The 15,330-nt window shown below is 36.7% G+C and overlaps 1 protein-coding gene across 3 annotated transcripts in view; it reads left to right on the forward strand.

Annotated features, from left to right (window-relative positions):
- The window catches only part of fndc3ba (fibronectin type III domain containing 3Ba), a 528,549-nt gene extending 525,879 nt beyond the window's left edge, over window positions 1–2,670 (forward strand). For all 3 annotated transcript variants that reach the window (XM_039761474.1, XM_039761483.1, XM_039761492.1), the window contains one exon: window positions 2,104–2,670. In XM_039761474.1, the coding sequence (XP_039617408.1) occupies window positions 2,104–2,415 (312 nt within the window). In that variant the 3' untranslated portion in view covers window positions 2,416–2,670. The remainder of the gene's footprint in view (window positions 1–2,103) is intronic.
- Window positions 2,671–15,330: the final 12,660 nt, after the last annotated feature.

A 15,330-nucleotide genomic window follows, 5' to 3' on the forward strand; every position in this document is an offset into this window, starting at 1 on the left:
TTTGACTAAAGGGTGTTATTTCATGTCTAGAGGGCTCTAATAATGTTAACAGTGTGGGAGAGTTTATAAGGGCTTAAAATATATAAAAATAACTACACAAACATATGGTTTCTACTTCGCGGATTTTCGTCTATCGCGGGGGGTTCTGGAACGCAACCCCCGCGATCGAGGAGGGATTACTGTACTTCATAGCGTGTAACAAAACAATTTGTTCCAACATTGCTTTTATACAGTGCGTTTGTAAGTATTCAACAAAAATTGGGAAGCCTGTAGAAATTGTTTGCATCAACTTTCAAGACTTAACATCAATTGGTGCAGGGAAGCTGTGATCTGTTAATCCATTGCTTCTCCTCTGAAAAAGGCCTTCTATTTAACTCTGAAAATGACATTCTGTTTCAGTTTTTTTTAACCTTTGGTAGTTTATTGCTTACCTTTGTACCATTTCAGGTTATTCACTGGAAAAATGGGGGTATTCTAAAACTTTTGACTGGTAGTGTATATTGGAAGGGGGACTCAAAAATTCCCAGAATTGGTCAATAGCTTTAGTTATCGACTATGCTGCTAGGTATCACATCCTACAGTCTTGTTAATCAGTCTGCCAAGTGGCGTGGTGCGGAGTTAAACGAGATGCGTATTTCTGACATTTATTCTACAGTTGTATGCGTGACTTTGGAAATATTTTTTTCTACAAGCTGAAAAAAGCACATCAGGTCATATCAAACTTCAAAGCACTGATTGTGGTTTTCAACATTTACAGACTTCTAAATAAAGAGTTTGTTCCTCCTGAACAGACTGTTAATCAGCAACAGTCCCACAGACTGCTGGGGCATCTGTGGGAAAATAAACGTTTAGAGTAGTGAGACTCACAAAATTCTATTTTGCACCTGCGCATTGTCAGACAAAAAGTTTTTGACAAAAAACGTGGCTATAAATGCCAGATTTCACTCCTTGTGCCAGAATTAAAATTGAGACTGAAGGGCAGATGATTTACTGCCGTGTTAATAATCTAGGAAAAAAAATTGCAGGAGGCTCAAGACATACACACGGTAACAAAAGATGTGTACAGGAAATGTTAATGGGAATGTGACTTAAAAGGATTTTGACGGTGACTTAAATGGAACTGCTTTAAGTTGTATAATATATATACAGTAATCCCTCGCTATATCACGCTTCGACTTTCGTGGCTTCCCTCTATCGCCGATTTTATATGTAAGCATATCTAAATATATAATGTGGATTTTTCACTTAAAAAATGGGTCTTTTTACTTCTGGTACATGCTTCCTCAGTTGGTTTTCCCAGTTGGTTTCATACAAGGGCGGATGGCTGAGAAGCTACCCAATCAGAGCACGCAGTTAAGTTCCTGTGTGCTGATTGGCTCAGCGACGGAGCACCAAATTCGATACCGCTGCGTCAACCAGGAAGTCTTGTCTCGCTCATTCAGCATTAACATGTTTCGCTGTGTAAAGAGTTAACTTTTGTGCATTTTCTTGCATTGTACATATTTATTGCCAGAGGTCTGTCTGTCATAATGGCTGTAACATAACATGTAACATATGTGATATCGGAGACGCTCGATATCTTATCTATAATATTTAGGTTTTACTGTATATAAACTGTGTTTACGTACATAATTTCAATGAATCTTACCTGATATCTAAGAGAATACAAAGGGTTTATGCTGTATAACTGTGCAGGAAATGTTTATAAGAGTGTGGGAGAGTTTATAAGGGCTTAAAATATATTAGAATAACCATATAAACATATAGTTTTTACTTCGCGGATTTTCAACTTTCGCAGGGGGTTCTGGAACGTAACCCCCGCGATTTTTGAGGGATAACTGTATATGTATTATTTTAACAGTTCAGTGAATAGAAACCTAGCTTTGTGCCACTTAATGGTGTTGAATTAAGTATGAAGTATGAGTATGAAGAACAACTCTATCCCTATTTCTTCTTGACATTTACAACTAATTTAAGTGAGCAGGTGCCAAAAAAGTGCCACCATATAGAGTATAAAGATTTTTTTTTTTTATCTTAATAGGTAAAAAAAAATGATCCCAAAATATACCTGACTTTCTTTTTTTTTCTTCTTTTCCTTGACAGTTATTCAAGGGAGAGGAAAACAGCTTCCAGATCTCAGGCCTTCAGTGCAATGTGGACTACCGGTTCCGTGTATGCGTATGCCGTCGATGTGCAGACACAACGCAGGAGCTTACGGGCCCCTTCAGCCCCTCCAGCTTATTCACACTTCAGCGAAATGTGCTGGAGATAACAGGAAACCTGACTGCTGCAGACCATAGCAAAGCAAAAAGCCTAATCTCTTCTGATGAACAGTGTGCCGCACTCATTGTGGCCGGCTTTGCAAGTCTCTCAATTCTGATTGCCTTTATTTTACAATACTTCTTTATGAAGTAGACTTTTATATTGGATGAATAAGGTATATGTTTAACTAATGCTACGCATTATAGTCCCTATATGTATTTAGTTTTTTTTTTCTTGCTTTTTTTTTTTTTAATTCCTAACTCTGAATACTCCCCCCTTTTTTGTATGAAATTAGTTCAGCAGGAACCTTGCGTCTTTGCTGCACCTTATTTGGGAAAGAAAATTTTTAACATAATATGCAAAAAAATTATTTAAAATGTGTGTCATTTTGTATGTGTACACACACACACACACACACACACACACACACACACAAAAACACTTATATATATATATGTCTATATATAAATATATATATATATATATAAATATACACTATTTAATGCTTTAAGGTTAAAAAAAGGTATCCTTTTGACATTTCTGAATATATGCAGTCACGTATAATAGGGTACAATCTCTTAACTATCTGACTGTCTGTGTCCCTTTTAAATAATGCCGAGGTGTATTTTTTTAATATACCAGGCATTAGTATGCTACGGTATATTTTTTTAAATGATTAAGTCTAGTGTTTTCCTAGCTCTTTAAAAAAAATAAAATAAAACAAAAAAAAAAACTAGAATAAAGCTAGCAAGCGAGCTACCTGATGTCATGAATCAGGTCCTCTGCCGTATTGCTGTGGAACACGAAGGCCAGCGTTAAACTGCCAAAGTGAAATCTAATCCATGCGCTGGTTGTGGAGTAATGGATGCTGCTATCCTGTATTTTTAAATTTGCAAAGTTTGCCACTTGTACAAGCTGTCTTACAGATTGTAATTGCACATTAAATTCAGCTTGATTAAAGTATATCTTTTTATTGTTTTTTTAAAGAATGTACAAAAAAAAAAAAAGAAAAAAAAAAAAGGTGGTTCCTATTCACTGTTTGCTGGCCCCGATGATGCAGACACTTGTGCACTGCTGCATTGTGTTCAAGACTGTTCTGGATGCTGGCGATACAGCTATCTGTAGTCGTGCCAAAACTCACTTGTTATTTACACACAGGAGACCAGCTTGCTGACAGCATTTTGACTTTGCCAAGGAGTCATTTTTTTGTTCTGCCCTCCCAGTAAGCATTCTGATCAGTGCACCTGTCATTGTCCAAGTCTATTCTAGAAATCATTGCAAGGACCAAACCACATCCCAGGTAAAGCAGTACAGTAAGAGGCTCATCTTGATCAAAGCTCCTCAATCTTCACGTATCTGAATGCAAGCTGAAAAAGAGCCTTCATTTTTTTAACATTTTTTTTATTTTTTTTATTTTTTTTTTGGTGTGTGTGTGTTACCCCTTCACCGACCCATTCCACGAGTACGCAGCAATGCATCGTGTTATTGCATTTCAGAAAAGAGGTTAAGTGCACCCAAAGCATGCCTTATATTCCTCACGGTTTGGTTTTTTTTTTTTGTTCTTTCCGCTTTTAACAGTGACATCTTCTTGCATTCAGGTGGGAGTCTGATCCCCTATTTGAGCCCCAAAATGAAAGCATGTACCTCAGGGATATGACATGTAAATAGGTGGGGTGGTCAATTTTCACACTTTCCAAGAGGGTGCTGCAAACACTACATATGATATTGTGATGATTTATTTGTAATTCTTTTTTCTTTTTTACTTTCCATGTCTTTCTTCCTTTCTTTATTTTTCTCTCATGATCTGAATTGTGCCTTCTTCTGTCTGTATCCAGATTTGTTCTGTAGTTCAAGAAGAAAATTATCATTACCAAAGTCATTGGGAAACCAAGATATAATTCTGTTTTTCTAGGTTTATTTATACTATATATTGCATACAGTACTTTAAATGCCAATTACAGTGCAATCTTCATTTATTTATTTTAAAATTAAATGTAGGTATGTACTAATGTTTTTGTTTTTCTTTTTTTTCTGGTAACATGTTACTCTGTTTTTGTTGTGTATTGTACTTTAATTTTATATTTACAGGCCAGCATTCCTGATTTCAGTGACATTTTAATGTGTGTGTGCGCGTCGAAACGTTTTGGGAACACATCGTACATTCAATGCCAATATGCCTGAAAGAAAGGTTTACATGTAGCCAAATACTTATTCATCTCCTTTCAAATCAAGTGCTCAACTTATGTATTTTTATGTGCCTCCGCAGATGTAGCAAAGTGTAAAGCAGGTTACTGTTTCTTTAATGGCATATACAAGCTAAATTTGGCAATGCAAAAAAAGTGTTATTAAGCTTATAAACTCATGCCTTTTGCCAAAGTTACGGTGCATCCACTTGGTTTTGCTCGTTTATGTGAAATGTTACACGTGAGAAGATGTTTTGTGAGACTATACTGTTTATTTGTGAGAACACCGTGCTGTGATTCTGTTTTTATACATTAAGATGTGACATTTGCATAACCCCTCAATATGATTATTTTAATAGCTTTAAACAATAAAATACCATTTTGTTATTAAAGTCAATCAAACAATAACATTTTCAATGAACAGCGGACTTCCCTGATCCTATTTTGTTTCTTTTTAATTGAATATTGAAAATATGCATTATTTTGATAATATATATTATAAATATATATATATAGTTATAGTACGATGGTAATAGAAACTAACAAAAGTGAAGCACTTTTTAAAAAAGAAAAACTAGGTATCATTATTATGCCTTAAATATGCAGCATTAAGCATTTTTGAAAAGGAAAGTGTAATTAATGCGTTTTTTTTTTTTTCTGTGTCTGTAATGTTGAAAAAGAAAGTGAAAACAACAATTAAAAGTATGTGTACACTAATAATCTGAAAACAGTGTTGCATTTTGTTTCAATATTATATCTTCAGTTTTAAGTTAAGATTACTTTTGGAAGCTGTGTACGCTTTTCTCTCCAATTTGAAAACGGAGTTGATTCCAAAGTATTTCCAATGAAATGTATAGGAGATGATGTTTTTGGAATTTCATCTTTTAAACTGATTTAAACTCATATTTTATACCTCACAGTTAGACATTCCAAGCTTTTCATGATTACAGTTTAAAAATATATATGTTTCCTTGTAATGTAAATTTTAGATTATTTCATATGCATTATATAAAAAAAAACTGCCATATCGATTTTAATGTATAGATTTTGCAAATACTACCCTATGTATGTAAGACAAATTGTATCTGTAGTGTATATGTAATATATTTATGCCCAATAAATGTTTTAATTTTTTCTGAGATGGAGCATGCTGGCTCTTCTTGAATCTTCTTTCTTTAACACTTCGTTTTTAGAATTGAGCATTACCTCCCTGAACCCGGGACATTCATAATCAAAAATCAAGAATGGACTGGGCAATGAGGACACGTTGCAACAAGAGTTGATCCTGTGGAAGTAACCTCCGAGGAAGACAGGAATAGTTCAATCAGTCAGTCTTTATTCAGGCACCGGTGAGTATATAGGATTGATGCGTTGCAAGGCAGAAGAGCAAAGTTCCCCTTTTTCGATCGGCTTTTAATATTTTTCCTCCCACCCCCTATCCCTTACTTATCAATAAGCATAATATTGTTTATTTAAGTATTTCTTCTTGCATTGCACAAATCGGCCAACCGTTTCTGTTTTGTGTACATTGCAGATAGGGCCCTAAAGAAGGAAAAGTCATCTTTCCTGTGTCTAACAGACGTGTTCAAATAAAAGAAGTCGTCCTAGGTCAGCTTACTGCACCCTGTCTTATGAAAGACGCCTATATGAATAACCTGCCGTTATAGCAAAACAGCTTTGTCAGCTTTTAACCCTTGGTAACTTGCAAGCAGTTAAATTTTCTTTCACAATACTAAGTGGCTTGTGCTCTTAAATCCATTCAATCAGAGTATTTAAAATAAAGTGCAAGTCATCTTCAATAAATAAATAATCCTCAATAAAATTTCTGCATTGGTGTAGGTTAAAATTCGATAAGAAAAATAATTCAAAATCAGGTTCAAACACCATGAGGAAGGAACACTGTCCCTTGAAAAACCATCACAAGTCTTGATGCCTTCTTCTAATCGATGTCCCTGATCTCCTTTGTACAGCCTGCTCAACAGCAGGAGACACCTACCAACAAGCGCAGTCAACCCTTATCTGGCTCATTTGTCAGAACCTGCAAGCTCTGCCCCCTTCTCTCACCTCCATCCTTTTGCTTCCGCAGGAATCTCTCATAGCCAACTGTGGAGCGCCACTTGTCCACCCAGCTGCTTTCCTCCACTCTGCCGCACTAGCTCTGCCTTAACCCTAACTCCTCTTTTCCTCCCCTAATCTCTCTTTCGGACTCCCTTTATACTTCCATGGCTGTAGAGTCTTAATTGCAACCTGCGGAGTGCAGATTTGGAGTAGCTGAGCTGACCTTGTGTGCAGTTAACAGGAGTCAGCTCATCTTCACACTGAACACCCTACTGCTGCCAAACTCCACAAACGCTGCGCACTCGCAGAGGCCGAGGCACACTGTTTTTATTTTAAAAATCCACACACTGCCTTAAGTTCCTAATATGCATCACCATATGTCACTACATGTGATATTGCCTCTATATGGCTATTTAAGATTGCACTCTAGTTCATACAAATACATATTTATCCTCTCTTACTCATCCACAGAGGAGATCTATTAGGCTGCTTTTCATTTTTGAAAAAACAAAAAAAGAGCAAATTCATGCCTATTTAAAAGGTCCCATGTTGTAGTCTGCCTCTGGACACTTGTGCTTGAGAAGAGCCTTGTCATCATTTTAAAAAAAATAAGGCTTCTCTTCTGGTTGTTAAATGCTTGGCTTTGTTTCTGCTTAACCGGTTGTCAGGTTTTGACCAAACTGTTCCCCTTTCTGTGACCTGTTTCCTGACTGCTACTTTTGATCTCCAGGTCTTGATATTTACCGTCCTTACCATTGCTCAGATATATTTGACCAAATCCTTATAAATTCTTGTATATCCTTTTACTCATCTGCACAGAAGATGTAATTTTTGAGAAAAAAATTGCAAATCCATGTTTTAAAAAAGACCCTGTACTGTAGTCGATCTGTAGATACTTACTTGTTCAACAGCTTAGATTATTCTGTTAATGTGCATGACAATAATATGCTTTTTTTCTAGTATAGACCAAGTATTCTTATAAATCCAAGATGAATTTCTGTGTAAAGATAAGATAGTGAAATAAACACTATTTGCCTATAAACCTTTAATGCATAAATCACACATGTAGTGATTATTTATTAGAGGTCAATGCTGGTAAGGTATTTAGTTGAGAAACTTGTAAAGTCACGTATTTTATTTTACAAATATCTTTAAGAAATTCCAAAAGAAACATAAATGACTCACATTCAAGTCTACAAAATCACAAAAACCATCATAAAAGGAAAGAACAATTTCAATATGTTTCAGTTAAAGATAAAAATAGGCCTCTGCAAAAATAATCTGCTGCAGTGAAAAAATACACAAATAGAGTGTCTCATTGGGAGAAGGAGCCCAGATAAGATGACAGGGAATATTATGAGCATCTAACTTCTCGTCTAGCTGCATCACACATTTTCTTGTTGCATTACACTGCAGTATCATTCACAAGACCAAGTTTGCATGGTCAGTCAGTCTCACATGAATTATGGAGGAAACCTGAATTTAAAAGGCGTTTTTGAAGTTGCTTTGCGCCTGTCCTTTACATAGGCACTTCAAGGAGGATCAGAATCAGAATTCACTTTATTTGCCAAGTACACTAACATGTACTAGAAATTTGTCTTAATAGTACTGGTGCAACATACAAGGACAACACAGAATAGAAGATAAATGAAAGAAGATAAAATATAAAATGATAATATATGATGCAATATACAAGGGCAATACAAAATACATATCCATCCATTATTCAACCCGCTATATCCCAACTACTTGGTCACAGGGGTCTGCTGGAGCCAATCCCAGCCAACACAGGGCACAAGGTAGGAAACAATCCCCAGGCAGGGCGCCAGCCCACCGCAGCAAAAAAAATATTTTAATATACAAATCAATATAAATACCAAGGCACGTGAAAAAAAGAAGAATTTCAGCGAAGTGAAGGAAAGGAAAAATGTACTATTTGCTGGCTTATGCAGTGGTATAAGCAATAAAATCATGGCAGAGACACTTGAAAGTTCAAGTTGAGAAAGTTGCACAGTGCCCAAAAAGAAAAAAGAAGTGGTCTGATATCACAGTCGACGTGAAATGCCGAATTGCAGCCCGCCATCTGTTTATTCTGTTTCAGACAATATTACAAAAGCTAAGCCCCGTGTAATGGTCAGGCGGCAATGATGCTGCTGTGCTCAACACATCTTCAGATGCTGGCTGCACACACACCTCTGCTTCAGAAATCACTGGACGACTATCTGGCTGTGTGCTGATGGACGCTGTTCTTGAGTCACAAAAATCCAATAGTGGATGCTGTAAGAGATGTGGCCAATGAACTAAGGAATATAAGAGCCATACTATGTGACATTGACAAGAAATGAAATGAACTGATTAAAAAATAAATGCTGCATCTGATTGCCTGTTTTTACATTCTGCTAATTACATTCAAAAAAAGTTTGTAACTCTGTCTGATCTGGCTGATCATTTGGTGAGTCAGTTCAGGTTCATCATAGTGCATCTGTTCAGGTACATGCCTGCATAATATGACATACTTTCTGTGGACTATAGAGCAGCACATTAATAGAACGGAAATGCGTTATATTTAGAAAAGCAAATTTATTCTCTGAAGGTGCCTTTATAGTGTAATGACAGCACCGAGCGACACAACGGATCAATTCTCTGTTCTTTACTTTGAGGTGACTCACTATCCTTAAAAGGACTGCTTACCTTTTGCTGCACTAGTTGGAAAAAGCACCCGCAACTGTGCAGAGCTGCCGTTTTTATAGGTTCTTCAGCTATATATGATGTAATGTAAGCTCATTCTTTTGGTGATTCATCCCTGGCTGATGTAACTTATCCGATGTCATTGCAATAGCAATGTGCGTGCAGTTGGCCACTCCAATGACATTTGGAAAACCAATTGTTGCTGCAAATTGCACTTTTATGTTTGCCAGTTCAACCACAGTGTAATGAAATCTGGATGACAAGCGGATAATGCCATCCTTTACAGCTGGCATGGTGCGACTCATTGATAATTGAACAGAATTATATGGGATGATGTTCTGATGATTGTGAAATACCCGATCGGTCAGCAAGTTCACACTGCAAATCCCCTGTGGCTAAAAACCTGAGAGTGGACAGAACTTGCAAAGGAGCAGTTAGAACACAATTCCTTAATGTCTGCCTTTTTGAAGTCGGACCCAGTTTAGCACTCCGCTCGAAGAGGATAGGTCTTGGAAATCGAAATCAACTTAGAAACCAGTTGTCATCATCTATAAATACGTGCTCTCTTATAATTCTTTCATTTGCGATGTCTTCTGACAATGCCAAAGCAGCTATGGTAGTTGGAATAGTTTGACCATTCTGTGCACCTTTATATTGTTACCAAATGATTACAATCAAGTGAATTAAATTAGTAAATGATATGCAGTTAATTTTGGTGTATTTGATAAAACCTGTGTCATAGATGTGAATCAAAAAAAGAAAAGTAGACCAAAGAAACAGTAACACTGCTTTGACGCTTGGTTTGCAAAACCGAACAGAAATGTGCATATGCACAGGCTGAGGATACCGTGAAAATGTGCATGGCTTTACGCCAAGTTTAGTTTTTATACATCTCGATGTGAGCTTGGAAACGGGCGTACGCAACACTTTTGTGCATGCGCACTGTTCATACATGAGACCCCAGGGCTGCTTTTTTAATATTTTTCTTTTTAAATAAGCTGCAGACATCTTTTGCAGTGATGACAAGAGTGGGAAGATGAGAAGAGGAGGAGCGTAGAGTAGTAACAGTGAGACCATCAGGTAGATCTATGTCACATTGTCTTTCAAAGCAACTGTAAAGTCAGTCTACTGACTTTATAGTTTTCAGCTTTTATTTGTAAGCAGGAATAACGTGAATCATAGAATGTTCAGAATAACCAAGAGTGGCACAGCAGAAAGCATGATTAGCATAACTTTTCCAGTAGGGCATTTCATTTGCTGTTTATATTTAGGAAGAACCCGGTTAAAATTGACAAGATTCAAATCACCCAAAATAATGATTTACGAGTCTGGGTTGTGTTTTTCAGTCTCAGCGATTACATCAGTGAATTGCCCATGCACTTTGTGAGTATTAGCACAAGGCCAAATGTAAACACCAGATAAAATTACTGAGGAAAACTTGCATACAGTTTATAAAAAGCAATTCTAGGTTGGGAGAGCATGATTTTAACAAGTTTCACATCATCACACCAACCTTGATTAACACACAAACACACTTCTGCAGTCTTGGTTTTGTTGCAAAGTTTGATAACACGGTCCGTTCTGCACAGTATGAAGTCGGGTAAATGCAGTGCAGAGTCGTAAATAGAGTCATTCAGCCATGTTTCAATAAAGCACAGAGTAGATAAAAAAGAAAAGTCTGTTTTAGTATGTATTAATAGCTGCAGTTTGTCGACTTTGTTTGCCAGCGAGTGTGTGTTTGATAGACGTATTCCAGGCTGTGGTTTCCATAGTCCTTGCTTCCCGAATCGAACCAGGGCACCACTGTTCTGTATGATGTAGTTATAATATCTGGAGTCACATCAGGTGGCACACTGCAACCAATATTCATAAGCTCATCTCGTATATATGTTACATGACTCTGCATGGTGACAACAAATGTAACATTAAAAGACAGACAAAGACGGAACACCAATCTACCTTACAGTAGGCAGTGGGAGGTGCTGCTGAGAAAGGACTAGCCAACTGTTCTTTTTATCACTTTTTAGGTAGGGCCCCAAAGTCAGTCCATGAAGGGTCGTGGTGGCTGCAGGTTTTCTTTCCAGCCTCCTTCCTAATTAGTTACTGGTCTTAAGTCAGCAAGCTTTGTTGTCTTCATTTCAAATTACTTGATTTTCAACATTCTGTAACCCAGATTGCTAATTTTTCCTGCTAGTTAAATATAAGTGTAGCTGCATTTCTCCAAAGTTACCAAAGTTCAGCAGCTCTAACTCAAAAAATTGGATTCAACAAAAGCCTGATGCGCAGAAATGATTCCACAGACAAAATATCATTTTGAAAAGTTTAGTTAAGTTTCAAAGTAAAACAGTTCACAAAGAAAAAGAAAATGAAAATAGCAAAAAAAGGAAAAAATTAATGTTAAGAAAAGTTCAGTTCTAAGCTTAATCTTGTTACATCTCAAATCGTTACTATTCACTTATCATTTCTGAACCATTTCAAAACGGTCAGAAAACTGTATGCTTTTCCCATTTCTAAGTTGAAAATGGGTCTTTCAAGTCCCTGCTTACTGGGACCTGTTCTAGACACAACTGAGCTTATTATCACACTGTTTCTCAGTTATAGCAAGAAGGTTCTATCTTACTAACTTATAGGGGGAAAAGACTATACCATAAGCTATGACTATGGAAGGAATTTATATTCTATTCAAATTAAGCAAACCTTAATATGAGTTTAACTCAAAACTTTAACTTTCTATAATTGGCTCTTACAATAAGTGTTCAGCTGGTTTAGGTCAAAAACAATCTGGATCAGGGATCTCACGCCCAGTGCCTGAACGGCTGCAATACTTTCAGATTTTTGCTACAACCAATGTTATAATCTGAAGCCATTTTATTTATAATTACTGTATTAGGTAATTATATGGCTTGGCAGAGCACTCTGTGACACACCAGACATTTATAATATTGGTGTTTAACTTAAAAAGCAAGTCAATTAAAATCAAGGCAACAGAGAATCTATACTAATAAAAGGCAAAGCCCTCACTCACTCACTCACTCACTGACTCACTCACTGACTCACTCACTGACTCATCACTAATTCTCCAACTTCTCGTGTAGGTAGAAGGCTGAAATTTGGCAGGTTCATTCCTTACAGCTTACTTACAAAAGTTGGGCAGGTTTCATTTCGAAATTCTACGCATAAGGGTCATAACTGGAAGCTATTTTTCCCCATATAATGTAATGGAGTCTTGAGTTGGAGATGGCCGCGGGGGCGGAGTTTCATGTGACATCATCACGCCTCCTACGTAAGTACGTAGAGAACAAGGAAGAACTCCAAACAGCGATGAGCACAAAACGCCATTTCACAATTGAGAAGGCAGAAAAACATTATGAAGCAAATGATGCATACAAGCATATTCATAAGTACAGCTACTGCGGAAACAAAGCACGGCGTGAACCGTAAGTTTATATTAAATTAAGTTCATAGGCTACCACTAGCGTTTGTAATTTAGTGCCTGCCCATATAAGGCCGTCCATCAGCGGCAATCCAATACAAACACTGCCGGTAAATATTCACGTGTGAAGGACTGTGCTTATGCAGAGGAAGATGAGATGGTCAGGGTGGTGTTTGGCACAAACTCATTGAAACTGCGAGAGAAAGTTTTAAGTGCGGGTCTTAGCTGACATTACGAGATGGCACCAGTACAGCTGGGAACCTTCGATGCAAGAACACCAAGCGGCTCACGTGAACTGACGCATGCGCAGACAAAAGCAACAGTTCCAAAGAGTGCTGAACAAAACCGAATTACACAATTGAGAAGGCAGCAAAAAATATGAAGCGCCTTATACATACAATCATATTCATAAGTGCAGCTACTGCGGAAACAAAGCACACGGTGGAAAAAGTGAATGTCCTGCTAAAGGAAGACAGTGTAAAAAAAAACCCGTGCATGCAGTTTGTCACATCACAGATAAAAGGAAGACGAGCTGTTTATTGATGCAGTAAGGAACTAATCGATGAATGAAACCTCTTATCTTTACAACGATTGACAAACACGGAATGTAACTTGAACACATCCTACAAATACGAGCCTGATTGAAAGAAATAATGATAATCAAATCCTTGATGACAGCAACATTCAATAACACTCACAAAACAATTACTGTATATTGACAATCATGTTACGTTATTTTTAAAATGTTCCCTTTTCTTTTCATAACTTCTACTTCTCCACTGCGATACGGGTATATATATAAATGTATATATATACCCGATCTACAATACATACTTTAGCATAGACAAGCCACACGCTGTGGCTAATTGTAGAGTCTTCGCCTCTATGCCGACATTCGAGGTTCGATTCCCGAGAGGGATGTACTGAGTATGTACGCGCTACCGATTCATTTTACCTTCGCATCTCCTTGGTTTGGGACGTATGAAAAATATTAGGTTAACGCAGAATCATGTTACGTTATTTTTAAAATTTTCCCTTTCTTAGCACAAGCACAGCTGAGAAGCTTCGATGCATGTACTCCATAACGTTAAAAATAACGATTTAATCACACTTTCAATTCCAAGCAAACGGGAACTTTTGTCAATGCATGATTTCCTGGTACATCCATTACACTGATGCACACATCACAGCTACAAAAATGTTAGAGTCGGAATAAAGCGCGTTCCTACGACTGATCATTTCGACTTCCCGAGCGAAGCCTTGATAAAAGCATGGTTTTGTGCACACTGAAAAGCAAGCAAAATTAGATGCATTACAGAAAGCGGACTTTGTGGCTCTTCCGTGACCGTTAGTAATTCTAATTACATCTAATTACAAAATGTTCAATGATCACACTGTTTTAGCCTAATGTACAAAATAATTTTGGCTAATGTTACTCAGAGTTTAAAGAGTAAGCTGGTCAAATTACCTTTTATGTTTCTGACTTATTTTTTAAGAAGAAAAACTGCACTTTATGGTGAAATTTTGGTTATTATTATTTAAAGACAATACTATTCTGCAAATGTACTTAAAGTACTTAAACTACCACTTTATTTTTAAGTCTGCCCAATTTTAACCAGGGATGATATTTTTGTTTCTGTTTTGAATTCAAATGCAGTTTAAAAGCTTTTTTTCAGAAATTAAAACAGCTTCAGTTTACAATATTCATGTCCATGTCTATTATTTGATTCTGTCGCCCACTAAAACCGTTTTAAATTAAAAAAAAAACATTTGCGATTTGGGGCAAATTTACGTGCGATTACATACGATTAATCAAGATTAATTCTTACACAGCCTCTAATTAATTGGATTAATTTTTTTAATCGAGTCCCACCCCTAATACAGTATATATATATATGTAGATATATATATGTAGATTTGTATATATATGTATATGTATATATATGTATGTGTGTATATGTGTATATATATATAACTGTATATATATATGTGTATAGATGTGTATATATATATATATATATGTTTATATGTATATATATGTTTATATATGTGTATGTGTGTGTGTATATATATATATATATATATATATATATATATATATGCCAGCAACACTCATATCAATGACAAAACAATTACATTAACAATCATCTTACGTTATTTTTAAAATGTTTGCTTTTCTTTTTCATAACTTCTTTAACACACTACTTCTCCGCTGCGAAGCGCGGGTATTCTGCTAGTACTCTATAAACTGTAGCAATTGGCTAATAATCAAATACATTGCTGAAATGAAAACCTGCAGCCACTGCAGGCCTCCAGGATCTGAGTTTGACACCATGCTATGTAGAAACCTCAGAACATTCATCTTCATGCTCTCAAACCTCTTGCTGTTTCTGTCTGTCATGTCATACTAATATCGACCAAAAAAAAAGTAACCTGCCTGAATGTCATCCCTGGACAAGAAATGTCTGGGAAAAGACTTGTGATGACTGGGATTGACAGGGTCCACCAGTGTGCAGATCAGACTGACAGGTCAGATAACATACCCGTCCCTCTGACTCCTGACGCTACCCTTGAACACTTTAACAAGCCCGTCAGCGCTTTTCGTGATATCTATTGAACCTGAAGCAGTCAGAGATTGAAAGCATCATAAAGGAAGAGCTTGAAAAGAAAATATCCCTTTAATGCTGATGATGTGGTTCTCTTTAA

Source organism: Polypterus senegalus, chromosome 1, assembly GCF_016835505.1.
Source record: "Polypterus senegalus isolate Bchr_013 chromosome 1, ASM1683550v1, whole genome shotgun sequence".
In the NCBI taxonomy this organism is placed as follows: Eukaryota; Metazoa; Chordata; class Cladistia; order Polypteriformes; family Polypteridae; genus Polypterus; species Polypterus senegalus.